General features: G+C 36.6%; 1 protein-coding gene across 16 annotated transcripts in view; it reads left to right on the top strand.

Moving 5' to 3' along the window:
- The window catches only part of LOC128688974 (prominin-1), a 1,112,830-nt gene that overhangs the window by 880,273 nt on the left and 215,674 nt on the right, over nt 1-16,883 (top strand). For all 16 annotated transcript variants that reach the window (XM_070085551.1, XM_070085543.1, XM_070085554.1 and 13 more), the window contains one exon: nt 15,700-15,865. In XM_070085551.1, the coding sequence (XP_069941652.1) occupies nt 15,700-15,865 (166 nt within the window). The remainder of the gene's footprint in view (nt 1-15,699; nt 15,866-16,883) is intronic.

The following is a 16,883-nucleotide window of genomic DNA, read 5'->3' as shown; positions in this document are numbered from 1 at the left end:
CAAAGAAGGCCACTATCATGCCGAGGCATTTTGGGAAGACTAAACCTAAACGTAAATTTTTATTATACGTATATTGTTTTTCTTTCTTGTGTTATGCCAATGGGTTCTGTTGTGGCTATCAAGTAAGAAATTCAGTGCAGGGTTTATATCAGAATTGATTGTCCTGTATTATGAGTAAATATGTATATTGGCTAAGTTTAAATTTTTGAAGAGTGGAGGAGTGTTTTGAATGGCATAAGATTGGGTAATCATTCATACAGCAGCTGTTTATTTCATGTCTGTGGACATGTTTAGAAACCCTCAGCATTTTTCTTTCATTGATTTTTTTTAAGGATTTTGTAATACTGTGTTAATAGTAATCATTCTGTATAGTAATAATTAATAATTTTTCAAATGCACGTGAGTATTACAGTGAATGAGTTTGTATTTAGTATACTTATTAAAAAAGTCTATAGTTATGCACAGCATTTTGAGCAGACATAAAAACAAGACTTAGCTAAAAAGGCATTGCATGGTTTGTCATAATCCAGCTGTTACTTAGTAGTATAATTTTTCAATCAGTTGTACAGTGTTTTTTTGAAAAGTTGTCCTAAATAGATATAATGGCTTATTAACCAGATTAATGCAGCATGACCTAGAGCATTAAATAGCAAACTGTTATGAATGCAACTTGATCTGATTTCAAGAATTCAAAGGGTATATAAAACATAATGGTTTGAATGAGCAAGTTAAAAACTAAAACATAAGAGAAAATTCAAAATTATATAATGAATATTGTATATAATGATTTTTACACATGTATTTACTTGCAAATAAGAATATAGCAATACTTGGTATACTGTAACTTAACACCTTAATCCCTGCCACTGTGTTAGACTTAAACTTGCATCTCTTAGCTCTGTTACTTCTAGATTTGTACAGTCGACCCTCAGTTAATGATATTAATCCGTTCCAGAGAGCTTGTCCTTAAGCAATTTTATCGTTATCTGAATTAATTTTCTTCATAGGAAATAATGGAAATCCAATTAACCCATTTCAGATACCCAAAAGTATTAAAAAAAATTATTTTTTCACATGAAATATATATTTTCCTACACAGAAAACAATGAGACATGCAGAATAAATATTTATTAATGTACATTAATAATTCATAAAATGACACTTGCCTTTATTGAAGACTTATTGATGAGTGATGAGACGGGGGGGAAGGGAGAGGATGAAGGTGTATTATTGTTTGAAAGGGGAATCCCCTTCCATAAGGACTTTAGGTAGCAAGTCCTTTTCTGGGGCTACCCCCCTTCTTTTTTTTTTAATGCCAGTAGGACCAGCTTGACAGTCACTGGACCCCTGTCGCAACAAAAATCTGTCCAGGGAGCTCTGTTTCTGGCGTGTCTTTAAGATTTCCCTAAAATGGGACACAACATTGTCATTGTAAAATTCACCAGCACGGCTTGCAACAGCTGTGTCAGGGTGGTGTTCATCCATAAAGGCTTGCACCTTTGTCCACATTGTACAAATGTCCTTAATCGTTGAAGAAGGCAACTTCCTCCATCTCTCTTCCCCCTCCTCTGAAGCAATTTCCTCAGCTGTGGTCTGTTGCTGATGCAGATGCTCTTGCAGCTCATCGGTGGTTAGCTCTTCATCGTCGTCCTCCACCAACTCTTCCACATTCTCGCCACTAACCTCCAACCCCATGGACTTCCCCAACTGGTATAGGCTCCTGAGGGTTAGCCCCAAACCCTTCAAAATCCCCCTCTTGTACACATTGTGGCCACAATTTTCTCCAAGCAGAGTTTAAAGTCCTGCAAGTCGCTCTCTTCCAAGCCTTACCTATAAGGTTTATGCAACTGAGGATACTGAAGTGATCTTTCCAGAACTCTCTTAGGGTCAATTCAGTGTCTGAAGTCACTTCAAAGAACTTTTGAAACACTGCTTTGGTATACAGTTTTTTGAAATTTGAAATGGCCTGCTGGTCCATGGGCTGGAGGAGAGGAGTGGTGGTAGGAGGCAAAAAACTTCACTTTTATGAAACTCAGGTCCCCCACAATTCACTCCTGCAAGTCTGGAGGATGAGCAGGAGCATTGTCTAATACCAGGAGGCACTTGAGTTCCAATTTATTTTCCAGGAGGCATTTTTTCGTGGAATATGTCCCTAGTGACCCATGCCTTACTGTTTGCCCTCCACATCACACACAAATTAGGCTTGTCGACACTGTTTTTCTTGAAAACACTGGGAGTTTGAGTGATTCACTAGCAAACTCTTTCATAGGCTTGTGTCCTGGGAGTGCCTTTTCCTCCTGAGTAATGTAGGTCCTGTTTGGCATTTTCTTCCAAAACAAGCCTGTTTCATCACAATTGAACACTTGTTGGGGTTTTAATTTTTTAGCCTCTATGTACCCCTTAAAGTCCTGCACATTTTTCAGCCGCTTTTTTGTCAGAACTGGCAGCCTCACCATGCCTTATCACACTGTGTATGCCACTGTGATTCTTAAATCTCTCAAACCAACCTTTGCTGGCCTTAAATTCACTAACATCAGCACTAGTTCCAGGCATTTTCTTAATTAGATCATCATGCACCTGCCTTGCCTTTTCACATATAATTGACAGTGAAACACTATCTCCTAATAATTGTTTCTCGTTGACCCACACCAACAACAGTCTCTTCACATCTTCGAGCATTTGCGATGTCTGTTTTGTAAGCAGATTTGCACCTTTTGCAACAACAGCTTCCTTGATTGCCTTTTTGTTGGTCAAGGTAGTAACAATGGTTGATTGGGTTTGTTATACAACCTGGCCAGCTTGGATGCACGCACTCCACTTTCGTATTTTGCGATTCTCTTTCTTCAATTTGATAGTATTTCTCACCCTTTTCACCACAGGGGTGGCACTAGAAGCTTTCTTTGGGCCCATGGTGGCTTATTTAGCAGTTACAATCACTAAAAACAATGGAATAATACAAAATGTATCGCATGTTTGCATGGAATTGTTCGCAGTGGCTTGTAAACAATGGCACACTAGCCACACTGGAGTGGCTCAGGTCGTGCAGACACATTTTGGACAAATGCCCTTAACTGAGTTTTTTATTGTTAGCCAGGCCAATATTTTGGTGCAGAAAGTATCTGTATCCGATTTTATCGCTATCCAATGGCATTGTTAACTGAGGGTCCACTGTATTGCTGTTACTATAGTGTAAATCATGTTGCTGCAGCGTAATCAGCATTTTTACAACATTGTCAATTTAGATGTTCACTAACTAGATATAATGTAGAATGTTTAAAAAAATTTTACACCAACATATTTGTTCTTAGACCATTCATAATATTTTCTTCTGTTTAATTAATTCTTGTGTATAATGACCTAGTGTGTTCAACAAAATATTTGATACTAATGTACTAATACTACATCTTGAATATTTATTGTTTTACTCTATTTGCTAATTTTACTCCTGTCCAGAATGCTGAGCGCACTGTGATTTCCACAGTTTTAACCCCTTAACTGTCCAAATGTAGATCTATGTTCTTACCACTAGCGCTCCGAATGTAGATCAACGTTTTATTTTTTGTACCTTCAAATTTGGCGCTATAGGCCTGAGCATCCTAGACATGAGAGAATGGGTCTGCGCACTCACTGTGCACCATGTGAAAAAAATCGGGACCCTGCGGTACAGCATGGTAGCACCAGTTAGTTTAAGCTCCATCCTCAAATCAAATCAAATTAAATCAAAGTTTATTCTCTATAAGGATTACAGTGCGGGGTTTACAGATTTTGGTTATTGTGTGGTTTACATGTAATAAAATACTAATTACAGAGGAGGCCACTAGAACATCTAGTAGCATGGCTAGGCATTTCGGGCAAACTTAGATTAATTCTTAACCCTTAAAGTCTTGGATCAACATCATGGGTCAACATCATGGCAAACCCTCGTGATTCACTCACGCCTTGTTGTATTAACACACTCTTATTTGAGGAAAGTGATTTAGGATGTGAGTTTAGTGGATTTGAGACCGATATGGCCACTAATGATCAAGTAATTGGTGAAAATGTTGACGCTAGCCAGATGACCTTCAGCCCATCACCTCTAGGGTGGCCAGCGGGGCCACACCAGACCCTCAGCCAAGTACCTCGGCCAGGCACCTCTTCTGTGACCTCCTTCCCTGCAACAGATTCACTCTGTTGTTATGAATGTTGCACTTCTCAGACAGGAATAGGCTCAATAGAAATGACCTTTCATACAAAATCCAGGAAGTGTTTATGTATCTGAAGCAGAAATTCAGTGCCTACTTTTATCTATTCAAGAACATTGTTGTCGACGAGTCCTTGATTCTGTTCAAGGGATGACTCATTCAAACAATGTATACTGAGCAAACATAATTGCTTTAGTATAAAACTGTTTATGTGTGACTGTGAGAGTGGTATAGTGTTGGACGTCATTGTCTACACCAGGAGAAACGCACTTGATGATGACAGGCGGATGTTGGGCATTTCCAGTAATGTTGTTCGCAAGATGATGGGGCCATACCTTGGCAACGGTCATACATTGTTCACAGATACCTGGTATACAAGCCCTATGTTTGCTGATTTCCTACATGTGAACAAAACTGATATATGTGGAACAGTGAAAAGAAATAAAAAACATATGCAAAGGTTCAGTGGAGGCAGTGGTGAAGGTGCAGGGTAAGTGTTTCATGCCAATGACATCATGACACTGATGTGGCATGACAAATGGGATGTGACATTGCTGTCAACCATCCACAGAAAGGAGATGGTACAAACAGATGAAGTGAACAGGGACACCAATGAACATCTTGTAAAACCAGCTGCTGTCATCGACTACACGAACAATATGCGACTAGTTGACAAGTGTGACATGGTGATAGGGTTTGTTGACTGTGTGCCTAGGAGTCACAAGTGGTACATGAGTGTTTTTCCACCTTGTAGACATTGCAGTCTCAATGCCTTCGATATGTATGAAATACATTATGCAGAATTCGCTCTTGAGTGTCATCAAGCAGATAGCAAAAAAGTATGGTACCACACCTGTACTTGCTCCTCAACAGCGACCTGTCCACGAACCACATCCAGTGGGGAAAGTGCCAGACCGAATCCTCGCTAACTGTCACTAACTGATACCAGTATCATCTACTCCAAAAAGAAGTATTCTCAGAAAAAGTGTGTTGTGTGCACTAACACCTCAAGGTGACCCCAACAGTAGGACACATGATTTATGTCAGCAGTGTGGAGTGGCACTCTGTATGAATCCATGCTTCATGGTGTATCATACAGTTCTGGAGTACTAGAAACAACTGGGATATGTACATACCTTGTATATAGTTGTAGATAATAGAATGTGATTCAGTCAGGTGCACAGTATCACCTATATTACAACCCAGGTACTCAAAAGCCTGTTATCCTGGGTGTAAAGGGAGCAAAATAAACACAGCAGAAAAACTTTGAATTATATTATCCTTCAAGTATAGACAAAAGTATGTACACTATATACATTATGTACAGCAATAAGTATTAGTGCATGCAATGGTAATCAAGGCAGAATTGAAACCAATAGAATGCAGGCCACTGTGCTTCAACCAGCTCTCGAATGGAAATAAGGGTGAAAACATGAGCGGTAACCACATCACCTTCACAACTGCCAGATCCACCTTCTCATTGGCTGAACCTAGATACTGCTCTGACAATGGGGCCCCGGTAGATCCTTAGTATCTGGTTTGCTGGTTGGGAAGTCAGCCTATGTGAGTATGTTAACATCCTTCGAATGAAGATTACATACTCTATGCATGCAACAATCTATACATGTGTGTTTGTGACATTATGATGAATAATTTCATACATAATATTTGTGTCTAAACAACAGTTGGCTATCAAATCAGAAGATCTACTATAAAACATAATTATCATATCATAAAAACTGAGAAAATAAAAAAATATGGAACAAACATATTTGCAATGTGTCTGCAAGCAGTAGTGCTTCATGTTGCTGTCAGGTGAGCAACAAGTGGCGACTTTCTGACCTTATATCTCTGTAAGTACTGACTCTGAATTTTTTTAATGTTATTTTATGTAAAAAAAAAAGTCCTCTTTAAAAAATTTTTTTTTTTTTTTTTTTTTTTTTTTATTCGGAGCACTGGGCGAGAGAATGTAGATCTACATTTGGACAATTAAGGGGTTATTATACTACTCTTCTTCTTTTAACAAACTGGCTGTATCCCACTGAAGCAGGGTAGCCAAGAAAGCAAACAAAAATTTCTCTCTTTAAACTAAGTAATGTATACAGGAGGAGGGGTTACTAGCCTCTTGCTCCTGGCATTTTAGTCACCTCTTATGATGTGCATGGTTTATGGAGGAAGAATTCTGTTCCACTTCCCCATGGAGATTTTAATTTACTTTCTTCTTTCAACAAACCGGCCGTATCCCACCGAGGCAGGGTGGCCCAAAAAGAAAAACAAAAGTTTCTCTTTTTAGCTTTAGTAATGTATACAGGAGAAGGGGTTACTAGCCCCTTGCTCCCAGCATTTTAGTAGCCTCTTATGACATGCATGGCTTACAGAGGAAGAATTCTGTTTCACTTCCCCATGGAGATAAGAGGAAATAAACAAGAACAAGAAGTAGTAAGAAAAATAAATGAAAACCCAAAGGGGTGTGTGTATATATATGCTTGTACATGCATGTGTAGTGTGATGTAAGTGCAAATAGAAGTAGCAAGACGCACCTGAAATCTTGCAGGTTTACGAGACAGAAAAACGACACCAGCAATCCTACTATCGTGTAAAACAATTACAGGCTTCCGCTTTACACTCACTTGGCAGGACAGTAGTACCTCCCTGGGCCTTTGCTGTCTACCAACCTACTACGTAGATTTAATATACTATATTATTATTCTTAGCCCCAACCAACCCAACAGAAGTCTCATTCATCATCAACACCCTTAAAAACAAGGCAGGAGACATAAATAACTTACCACCTCTATGTACAAAAAAGCTTCACAAGTACTGTCACCAATAATTGCAACACTAACAAATTCATCAAATCCTCCACCTTCCGAGCAATTCTCAAAATAACGAGGGTCACCCCGATCCACAAAGGAGGTGATCAGGCGGACTTGAATAACTATAGACCAATTTTTAGCTTACCTCTGATCTCTAAAATCTTTGAAGAATTAATTCATAAACAGATCTATTCCTGCTTCGTCTCACACAACATATTAATCCCCTGTCAGTTTGGATTCAGGAATAATAAAAACACAAATGATGCTATTATACACATGCTAGAACTAACATACGCTGCTCTCAAGAAGTCCCTCTGGGAATCTTCATTGATTTATGTAAAGCTTTTGATACTGTTGACCATGATTTGCTGCACATTAAATTAACTCACTATGGTATAAGAGGGCACTCCCTCTTATACCTTGGTAACAGAAGCCAATATGTGTACACAAATGGTGCAAATTCTTCCACTCAACCAATCACAGTTGGTGTTCCACAAGGAAGTGTCCTTGGCCCACTTTTCTTTCTCATATACATCAGTGACCTACCACATGCATCACAACTACTCAAACACACATTATTTGCAGATGACACTACATATGTCTTCTTTCACCCAAACCCAGTCATACTGGCCAACACTGTTAATGCTGAATTGCAGAAAATATCTACCTGTATGATGACTAATAAGCTTACCCTCAGTACTGACAAAACCTATTTCATTCAGTTTGGGAACAGAGCTGCAGATGTTCTACTTAACATAATGCTAAAGGAATTACCCATCGCAAGACTCAGAGGGGAAAATTCCTAGGAATCCACCTTGACAGTAGCCTCAGATTCCAGACACACACAACAAATATCCAAGAAAATCTCAGACAGTAGGCATACTATCAAAGATAGTACTATGTTCCACAATCAGCTCTCTTTGCACTGTATCATTCACTCGTCTACCCTTATCTCACATATGGGATTTTTGCATGGGGATCAACAACATTAAATCACCTAAGGCCACTAATAACCCAGCAAAAGGCTGCAGTCAGAATAACAAATTCCCACTGCCGACAGCATACCCCACCAAAATTCAAAAGTCTAAAACTGCTCACCGTAAAGAACATCCATACTTACACATGTGCCTACTACATACATAGAACACTACACTCAAACATAAACCTTCCACTCAAACTTCTCCTCACCAACCTTAACAGGTCACACAACCATAACACAAGACATAGATCTCTTTTTGATGTACCCTGTGTCCATATCACACTGCGTAAAAACTCTATGCACATAAAGGGCCCCAAAATTTGGAATTCATTACTAGTAAATTCTAAAGTAACCCGGTCTGTACATCAATCTAAAACTCTTCTCAAAACCCATTAACTCACCCTAAACTAAATACTACTCAGTATTTAACTTTACCAAAAAAATCTCCCAATTACCTAAATCTTAAAACTTCAAAACATGATGCCCAAAGTTCATATATTGATTAAAACTACCTTGTAGTATAAATACCTACCCAAAACATTACTGCCTTACACCCAATAGTAACATTCTCATACTGTAAACTACTTTCAGCAACTCACAATGTTATATTCCTATAATATAATTTCAATATTTACTATTGAAACTATTGTTATCTGAGTAAAATTACTGTGTACTATAAATAAACAAGATGTACAACTTAAACAAATGATATTCAATTTCTTAAACATTAACCCTTAAACTGTCCAAGCAGATCCATGTTCACGTATGTAGTGCTCCAGAAGTAGATCTATGTTTTTTTTTTTACATATTTTCAAATATAAAAAAAAAAAAGTAGATCAAAGTTTTTTTTACACATTTTCAAATGTAAAAAAAAAAAATTTACTTTTTTTACATTCAAATGTTGAAAAAAACGTAGATCTACATTTGGACAGTTTAATTAAGGCTTAAGTAGTCTGTAAGCCATTAAATTAAGTCTGCCCACAATACCTAGGCATGATAGTGGCTCTCTTTGCATTGCAACTCATTTTTGTAATTTCATAATCTCAGTGTAATCTTGCAAGGAAATAAAAATTGATTGATTGATTGATTGATTTTCCTCTTTTTTTTCACTTGCCTTTTTACAAATTTAAAAATGTTATTTTTTAATTTTGTATTTTGCATTGTCTTGCCATTGTGTGCTCATATCTTACTCTTGCATTCATTATAAGTTTGTGGATTGGATCATTATCTATGCAGATGGTAAGCACTTTCCTTACCATGTCTTTTACCTTGGCACTCTTCTAATGGTAAATCCCCTTGTTTCCTTCCTTCTTTATCTTATTCATCATTTTCATTTTTCACAGTGCTTTGACCTTCATTTTCACTTTTGTCATCTATTTTTCCTTTCTTAATACTATGGGGTGTGTGGAGCTACTTATTTATGATTATTTGTCATTATTAATTGTGTATATAATTCATCTTTTCAGCAGTCTACCACTGATTTACAGAAACTGATTTCTAGCATCTTGCCATGCACTTGCACATGTGTACTCCTGCATGTTTGTACACTTGCCTATTTACATGTGAATGCATGTTGTGTGTGTGTGTGTGTGTGTGTGTGTGTGTGTGTGTGTGTGTGCATGCGCACGTGCATGCATGCTTGCATGTGTGCATAAGTATTTTGATATGCAAGAAATGAAAGATGATTGGCATGATCCATTCATATATTGATCTATATATTTTATAAAATTATAGCTTTCCCAAGGCTTTCAGTTTATATTAAATTCTCATTATTATCTATAGCTCTGCTTAATTATACAGTATATCTATTTAAAATTAAAATAATCTTAATGAAGGTAATGACACTGCATGGTCAGAAATTTTGTATTTTCATTTTTTTTCTTAATGGTACAGTATGTGCTTTAAACAAATTTTATGTACAGTAAGTGGAAGTATATTATATAGATGCAAATATGTATATACATTTTGTGTGTGAGCTTTCATTCTTAGTGATTCACCCTCTCATGCTTTAGTGAAATATTTTTCCATGTGTATGAATGCCATTGTAATATGTTGTCTGTAGTAAGAAAGTGCAGTATTTAACTGTAAAATCCTGAATTACTCTTTTATAGACCTAGTGTTGCAGAACTTCCTACTGTTGTGTTGTATATATCTCCATGTTTTAGTTTTAAGGTTACAGAATCTTTGTGACACTTAATTTATCAATCTTCTTCATTCACAGTATCGTAAGAGCCAACACAAACAATGTTAGAAGAGTTTTTGGATTACATTTAAAATACTGGAATTACAAAAATTGGTTTTTGTTCTACAAGTAAAGCAAGGAGTGAAGAGAAAAATAATACATGATGGCATAGCATATGTGAAAGTTAGTGTAAGAAGAATGTGACAAAAAAAAAAAAAAAAAAAACTTTTGAAGTACATGGCATAGCACCATCTTTTTTAGTACAGGTACTTCTCAGTTAATGACCATGTCAAGTTCCTATGAGTAGGTTGGTAAGCGAATTGGTCGTGAACCAAGGAGCAGCCCCTTACTGATATTTCAAGCGTACTGTACTGGTAGTAGGTTTGTGTTAACCATCTTTAGATATTGCTTTAATGTCACCTTTGCACTATGTATGACTTTTTTAGTATGCTAAGAATAGAACCATGGATTAAAAACAAAAATGAGTAAAATACACATGCTGTACACTCATTACTTACCTTAAAATATTTGTACTATTCTTAATGTAGGGCGAGAGGTGAGTAGCATTTACTTTTAGTGATACAATGCATATGCAGTACACTCATTACTTACCTTAAAATATTTGTAGTCCTAATGTAGAGTGAGAGGTGAGTATTTATTGTAGAAAGAGGAAGAAGAGCAAAGAATGGAAGAAGTACAAAAGAAGTTCACTGTCAAAGGGTTAGCTGGTGTGCTCATCTGTGTGCTTACATTCTCAGCGTCTCTTGTGGCATCTAAAGGTAGGTGTTAGAAATGATTAAACTCTGTGAACAAGGTATGTCAATGGTAATAATGATAACGATCACCCTGGAGCACTTTAAATGTCATATATAGTAGGGCACCACTTACATGGCAGGTTAGGTTCCAGGCTACTGCTGGAAAGCAGACATCAACGGAAAGGAGAACTCCATTTTTTCCACTTATTAACTCTTAAACTGTCCAAACATAGATCTACGTTTGCACACGTAGCGCTCCTACCTTGATTTTCTCCATAAGAAACAATGTAAAAAAACGTAGATCTATGTTCGGAGCACTATGCAAGCAAACATAGATCTACGTTTGGACAGTTTAAGGGTTAATGCGTATAAATGCCTGATAACACATTAACACTAACATAGATGAAGTCAGCAATAGAGCCAGGCATTAAAAACAGTAAAAATTAAAATACACACACAGTATACCCATTACTTACCTTAAAATGTTTGTAGTCTTAATGTAGGGTGAGAGGTGAGTTTTTTTTTGTAGGAAGTCAGGTTTGGGAAGTTTGGTAGCCAGCCAAGTCAGCCCACCTCACCCACACATAATATGCTACAACATTTAATTAAAGCACCCCAGAGCGATAAAATACATATACAGTACATTGTACCATAGTCTTAATGTAGGGTAAGAGGTGAGTTTTATTTGTAGGAAGTCAGGTGGTAGCCAGCCAAGGCAGCACTCCTCACCCCACCCCATCCACACATAATGTAAACAAACTAGACGAACACTTCTGGTTTTCGTCACTTTACAGTGTGTAGAAGTTGTCTCCACATTGATACAGTAGAATAAATAAAGAAAAACACTCCCATTCTCCTGTAACACCATTTTTAGAAGAAATGACACTCTGAGCGAAGACATAGAAAAGGAATAATTTTCCAGTTACCCTCAGTAATATTATAGTGACACATTTTCTCTGTTGGACTACAAGTCACCTGGCAACCACAAGTCCTACAAGTCACCTGGCTACCACATCTCATATTTATGTTAATTTATTCTATCGTGGGGTGTTTATATGTTACGTAACATGTTTATTATATAAGTTTGAAAAAAATATCATAGGTGGATTAATGGAAATGACAACATTTAACCCTTCGAGGGTCGACAGGCCCTCTCCGAGACTCGTTCTCAGGGTCGGCCAAATTTAAAAAAAAAAAAAAAAAATTCTTATGAAAAGATAGAGAATCTTTTCCCGATCATAATGACACCAAAATTATGAAATTTGATGGAAAACTTAATGAATTATGCTCTCGCGAAGTTAGCGGTCTCGGCGATGTTTACGCATCGGTGATTTTGCCCACTTTGAGCCCCATTTTCGGCCAATTCCACTGCACTAGTTGACAAAAAACATGAATATTTCGCTAGAACTCCATTTTTTCTATCGAATGAGTGCAAGAAACCACCCATTTACCAATTTCAACTATCCAATACAGTGGTCAGAATTTAGCAATTTTGCCAATTTCACACAAATTTCAAAAGATGCCAATTTCCGAATAGGGTCCAGAATAAACAAGAAAGACATTCCTGGCACTAAAATGACATTTCCTTTGTTCATTAGTCACGTCTCAAGGCCCCTCTTACATTCTTTTGCTTTCCACTTTGAATTTTTATTCTCACAAAAAATAGAAGATTTACTGTTATGCAGACTACTGCATTAGTGTAAAAAATGGTATAAATAATATCAGCGCACTTGCAAAAGAATATTAGACTCACCAGTTGACGTATATTGCACGCTTGGCATGATTTGTTTACTTTTGAACTTCGGTAAAAATCGAACATTTCTGCTACTTTGAGCTCAATTTCAAGGTACTTTTCATTGTAAAACCAGTCAAAATCATCTCAATTTTTGTAACATGTCTTCCATTCTATAAAATGAGACCAAGAAAACTAGAATACAACAATAAATACCATACGAAAATACAGTGCAAAGTCGCTGATTTATTCCAAAAAAATGGTCCTACAAGGCATTGTGCACTGTGTGCTGCAGGATTTTTTTTATACTGTGCACACTGACCACATAGACCCATTCTTTCATATGTAGGCCTACCAGCTTTTTCCCACTAGATTTGAGGGCGCTAGAATTTAAGCGTACTAGTACGTCAAAAACCCTGGGTCGTAAGCCGTACTAGTACGGCCGAAACCATCAAAGGGTTTATGTGCCCAAGAGATTATTAATATGGTGTCTTCAAAAGTATAGAGAGACTTTTAGTGATTTTAATGTGTACTTGCATGCTAGCACAGTGTGTAAGTATATTTAGGTACAGGTACACATAAGTACTATAATTATCAGAGTACATATAAAATATGCAATAACTTTAAAATGCATGAAATTTTGGAAAATTTCCAGACATAATAGAAATATGTCCTCATGAGAATGTAAACAAACCAGGTGGGGCATGCTGTATTTGAAAGACCACTCACCGTTAGCAAATTTTGGTCATAATTTGAAATTGCCGTATTAGCAGAACACTGTAAAGCAGGGCCTACTGTATGTACTTCATATAGGTTTGGTAGCTGACATTTAAGTGCTACAGAGCGATTGTTGTTGTTGTTATTACCATCGACATACTGCGTTCACTGAGTCTAATAATTTCTAACACCTACCTTTAGATACAGTAGACAGTCATTTAACACGGTAGTTACGTTTCTGAAAATGCCATGCTAGGTAAAAACCGTGTTAGATGAACTGAAGAACTTGAGGGAGAAATAGGGTTACATTCCTGAGAGCCCATAAAAACCAAACAAATTTTTTTTTGTTTTAGGCCTCCACCTCTTACAAAAATAAAAGTGAATATGTAATTGTAGTTTATTGTTGTGATGTATTATGTTGTTTTTACTGCTTAAGACTACAAATTTAACAGAAATAATAGTATTTCCTACCTTAAATTGTGGGTGCTGGTGTTTGTGGATGATTGTGAAGAGAGTGGAGAGTTATGTTGTGGTCCTACTGGGCTGAGGTGGATGGTAGAGGTTTTGGTACTGAAGTTGATGGTTATTCTGGAGTGTCTAACTTTAAGTCATTCAGTAAGTCAGTCAAATCATTCAGTAAGTCAAGTCATTCAGTAAGTCAGTCAGTCACTCAAGTCAATAAGTCAGTCAAGTCAGTAAGTCAGTCAAGACATTCAGTCAGACAAGTCATTTAGTCAGGTCAGTCGGTCAGTCACTCAAGTCAGTAAGTCAATCAGTCAAGCCATTCAGTAAGTTATTCAGTAAGTCAGTTGAGTCATTCAGTAAGTCAGTCAGTCGAGTCATTCAGTCAGTCAAGTCAGTAAGCCAAGTAAGTTATTCAGTCAAGTCAGTAAGTCAAGTATGTTACTCAGTCTAGTCAGTAAGCTATTCATTCAAGTCAGTAAGTCAGTCAATCTGTAAGTCAGTTAGTCAGTCAGTCACTTCATTACGCCACAGGTTATCTCTTGTCTAATATCTTTGTTTTGTTTGTTAATTCTAAGTCTTAAACGCTTATACCTTTTCTTGCCACTTTCAGCAACACTGATATGCCTACTGGGTGTCATGATTGCTTGGCAGATACAAGATATAGTAATTAAAAGATCAAAACACAATTCACAAACACAGCCAGCTTGTAGCAGAGAAGAAAAACTGAATGCATATGATATATAAATGCTGGGATGGTAGGGTGGTGTAGGGGGATGGCGGGAGGTCTCCCCCATTGATCCACAACAAGGCGGCCACTTGAAGAAAAGGAAGTTTTTATTCCTTCCTGCAAACTGAACTGTGTTAAATTAATTTTACGACATGTTACATAAAACTGTGCTGCAATTCTTCAATCATGCTATACTGAATCATGCCAGATAAACTTGTGCTAAACCATGGTCTATTGTACCACAAAAGACACTGAGAATGTAAACACACAGATAAGCACAACAGCTAAGCCCCTTTACAGTTAACTTCTTCTGTACTTCTTCCATTTTCCTCTTGTTTTTCCTCTTCCAAGTGCTGCTAATCTTCTAACTCTGTCTTGTACTATGAGGTGCACAATAAAGTAAAAATTTGTACAAATATGTAGTCTTGGAGACTGTGAAAGCTAGTGTACTGAGTGGCTGCAGGAAGGAGATTAAGATGTTTGACACTGAGATGCCTCACTGCCCATTTCCATGACTCAAGTTCTCGTGTAGCATACAATACCTACTGGTCAGAGTGTCTGTCGTAACTCCGAGTGGTCGGTAAATGAGTATGTCGCTAAGTGAGAAGTGCCTGTACACATGTGCATGCATTATATGTGAGTGAGCGCACACACAGGTCATTAAGACCATATCAAAGCACCCTTGTACCATCTTTGAAAGGTCACACACAACCAGTGTCAGCTGCACTGTTGATAGGATGTGATAGTGTCTTCTTTTAAGTAAGTACATAGAAAATTGTTGGCCTTAACTTTTGTGGGGTTTGAGGATTTTTTGAAGATATCCCCTTGAAAAGGTGTCCATGATGCTGATGGGAGACACAATCCAAGGAATTGGAGGTACCCTCCTCTTCCTTGGATCAGACATAATTTTCTCCTCCCAGGTATGTTATGACTCTTAAGGGTTTAGATCTATTTTTTTTTTATGTTAAATTTTTTGTAAAAATCATTAATAGCTGGTGTACTGTGTAATTAACACAAAATGTTTACATATGAACTAAAATGAGAGATGCCAGATGAAGAAAAAGATTATTATATACAGTATAAAAATATCAGAATTAATTGAAATTTTTAACATTTCTAGTAAATTCTTTATTAATTTTCAGCTCCCGAATGTTGAATCCAAACTAGATGAAGTTACTACCCTTATAGAGAATGACATAGAGATCGTGGTGAAGCGTGGGAAGCGAGCATTTGATTCTATTGCAACAGAGATCCAGAACAAAGTTCAGAGTTCCATACCAGATATCAAGGAAAAGATTTTGGATGCAGGTGAGAATATGAGTGTGTATTAAGTGTTGCCTGGAAGAAAAGAATAAGCACCAAATTTAAGCAATGGAAAAAAAACATAGGCATGGGTAGACCAGATTTATGATGCTTAAATTATATTATATTTATGGGACTTGGTCTATCTTACAGATGTAAAAAACAATATAATATATATATATATATATATATATATATATATATATATATATATATATATATATATATATATATATATATATATATATATATATATATATATATATATATATATTTATTTATTTATTTATTTATTTAAAATTTGAGCACACATACAGAGGTACAAAAAATACAGATAAGAGCAGCATGCCAAAGCCACTTATACTATGCATAGCATTACGGGCTGGCTTAAAATTAACTTAAGATTAACTAAGCAATGATGAAATCAGTGATAAAACTTTAATGTAAACAGATTACTATAAAGCACAAGTGAGTATTACAAAGACAGGTCATATGGTTGTATGCATTGTTGTACATTCAGTAGAATGGAGTATTCTGTTAGGTAGTGTATTTAAAAAATAATAAAGTTAGATTGGGTTTTAGGTTTAACATTTATGTGATATAATTGTGAGAAACATTTAAGATATACAATTTATAAGGTTCAGTTATTCAGTATTTATTTGGTTTTGGGTGAGTAAGTGATCTTTGAGAAGAGACTTGAATTTATAAACAGGTAGTGTTTCTTTTATATTTACAGGTAATGAATTCCAGATTTTAGGGCCTTTTATGTGCATTGAGTTTTTGCATAGTGTGAGATGGACACGAGGAACATCAAAGAGTGATCTGTGCCTTGTGTTATGGTCATGTGTTCTGTTGAGGTTGGCAAGGAGATGTTTGAGGGGAGGGTTAATATATATATATATATATATATATATAATATATATATATAAAATATATATAATATATATATATATTTTTTTATTATCACACCGGCCGATTCCCACCAAGGCAGGGTGGCCCGAAAAAGAAAAACTTTCACCATCAT

This window comes from Cherax quadricarinatus, chromosome 16 (genome assembly GCF_038502225.1).
Source record: "Cherax quadricarinatus isolate ZL_2023a chromosome 16, ASM3850222v1, whole genome shotgun sequence".
Lineage (NCBI taxonomy): Eukaryota > Metazoa > Arthropoda > Malacostraca > Decapoda > Parastacidae > Cherax > Cherax quadricarinatus.
This window is presented reverse-complemented; position numbering and strand designations above follow the sequence as displayed.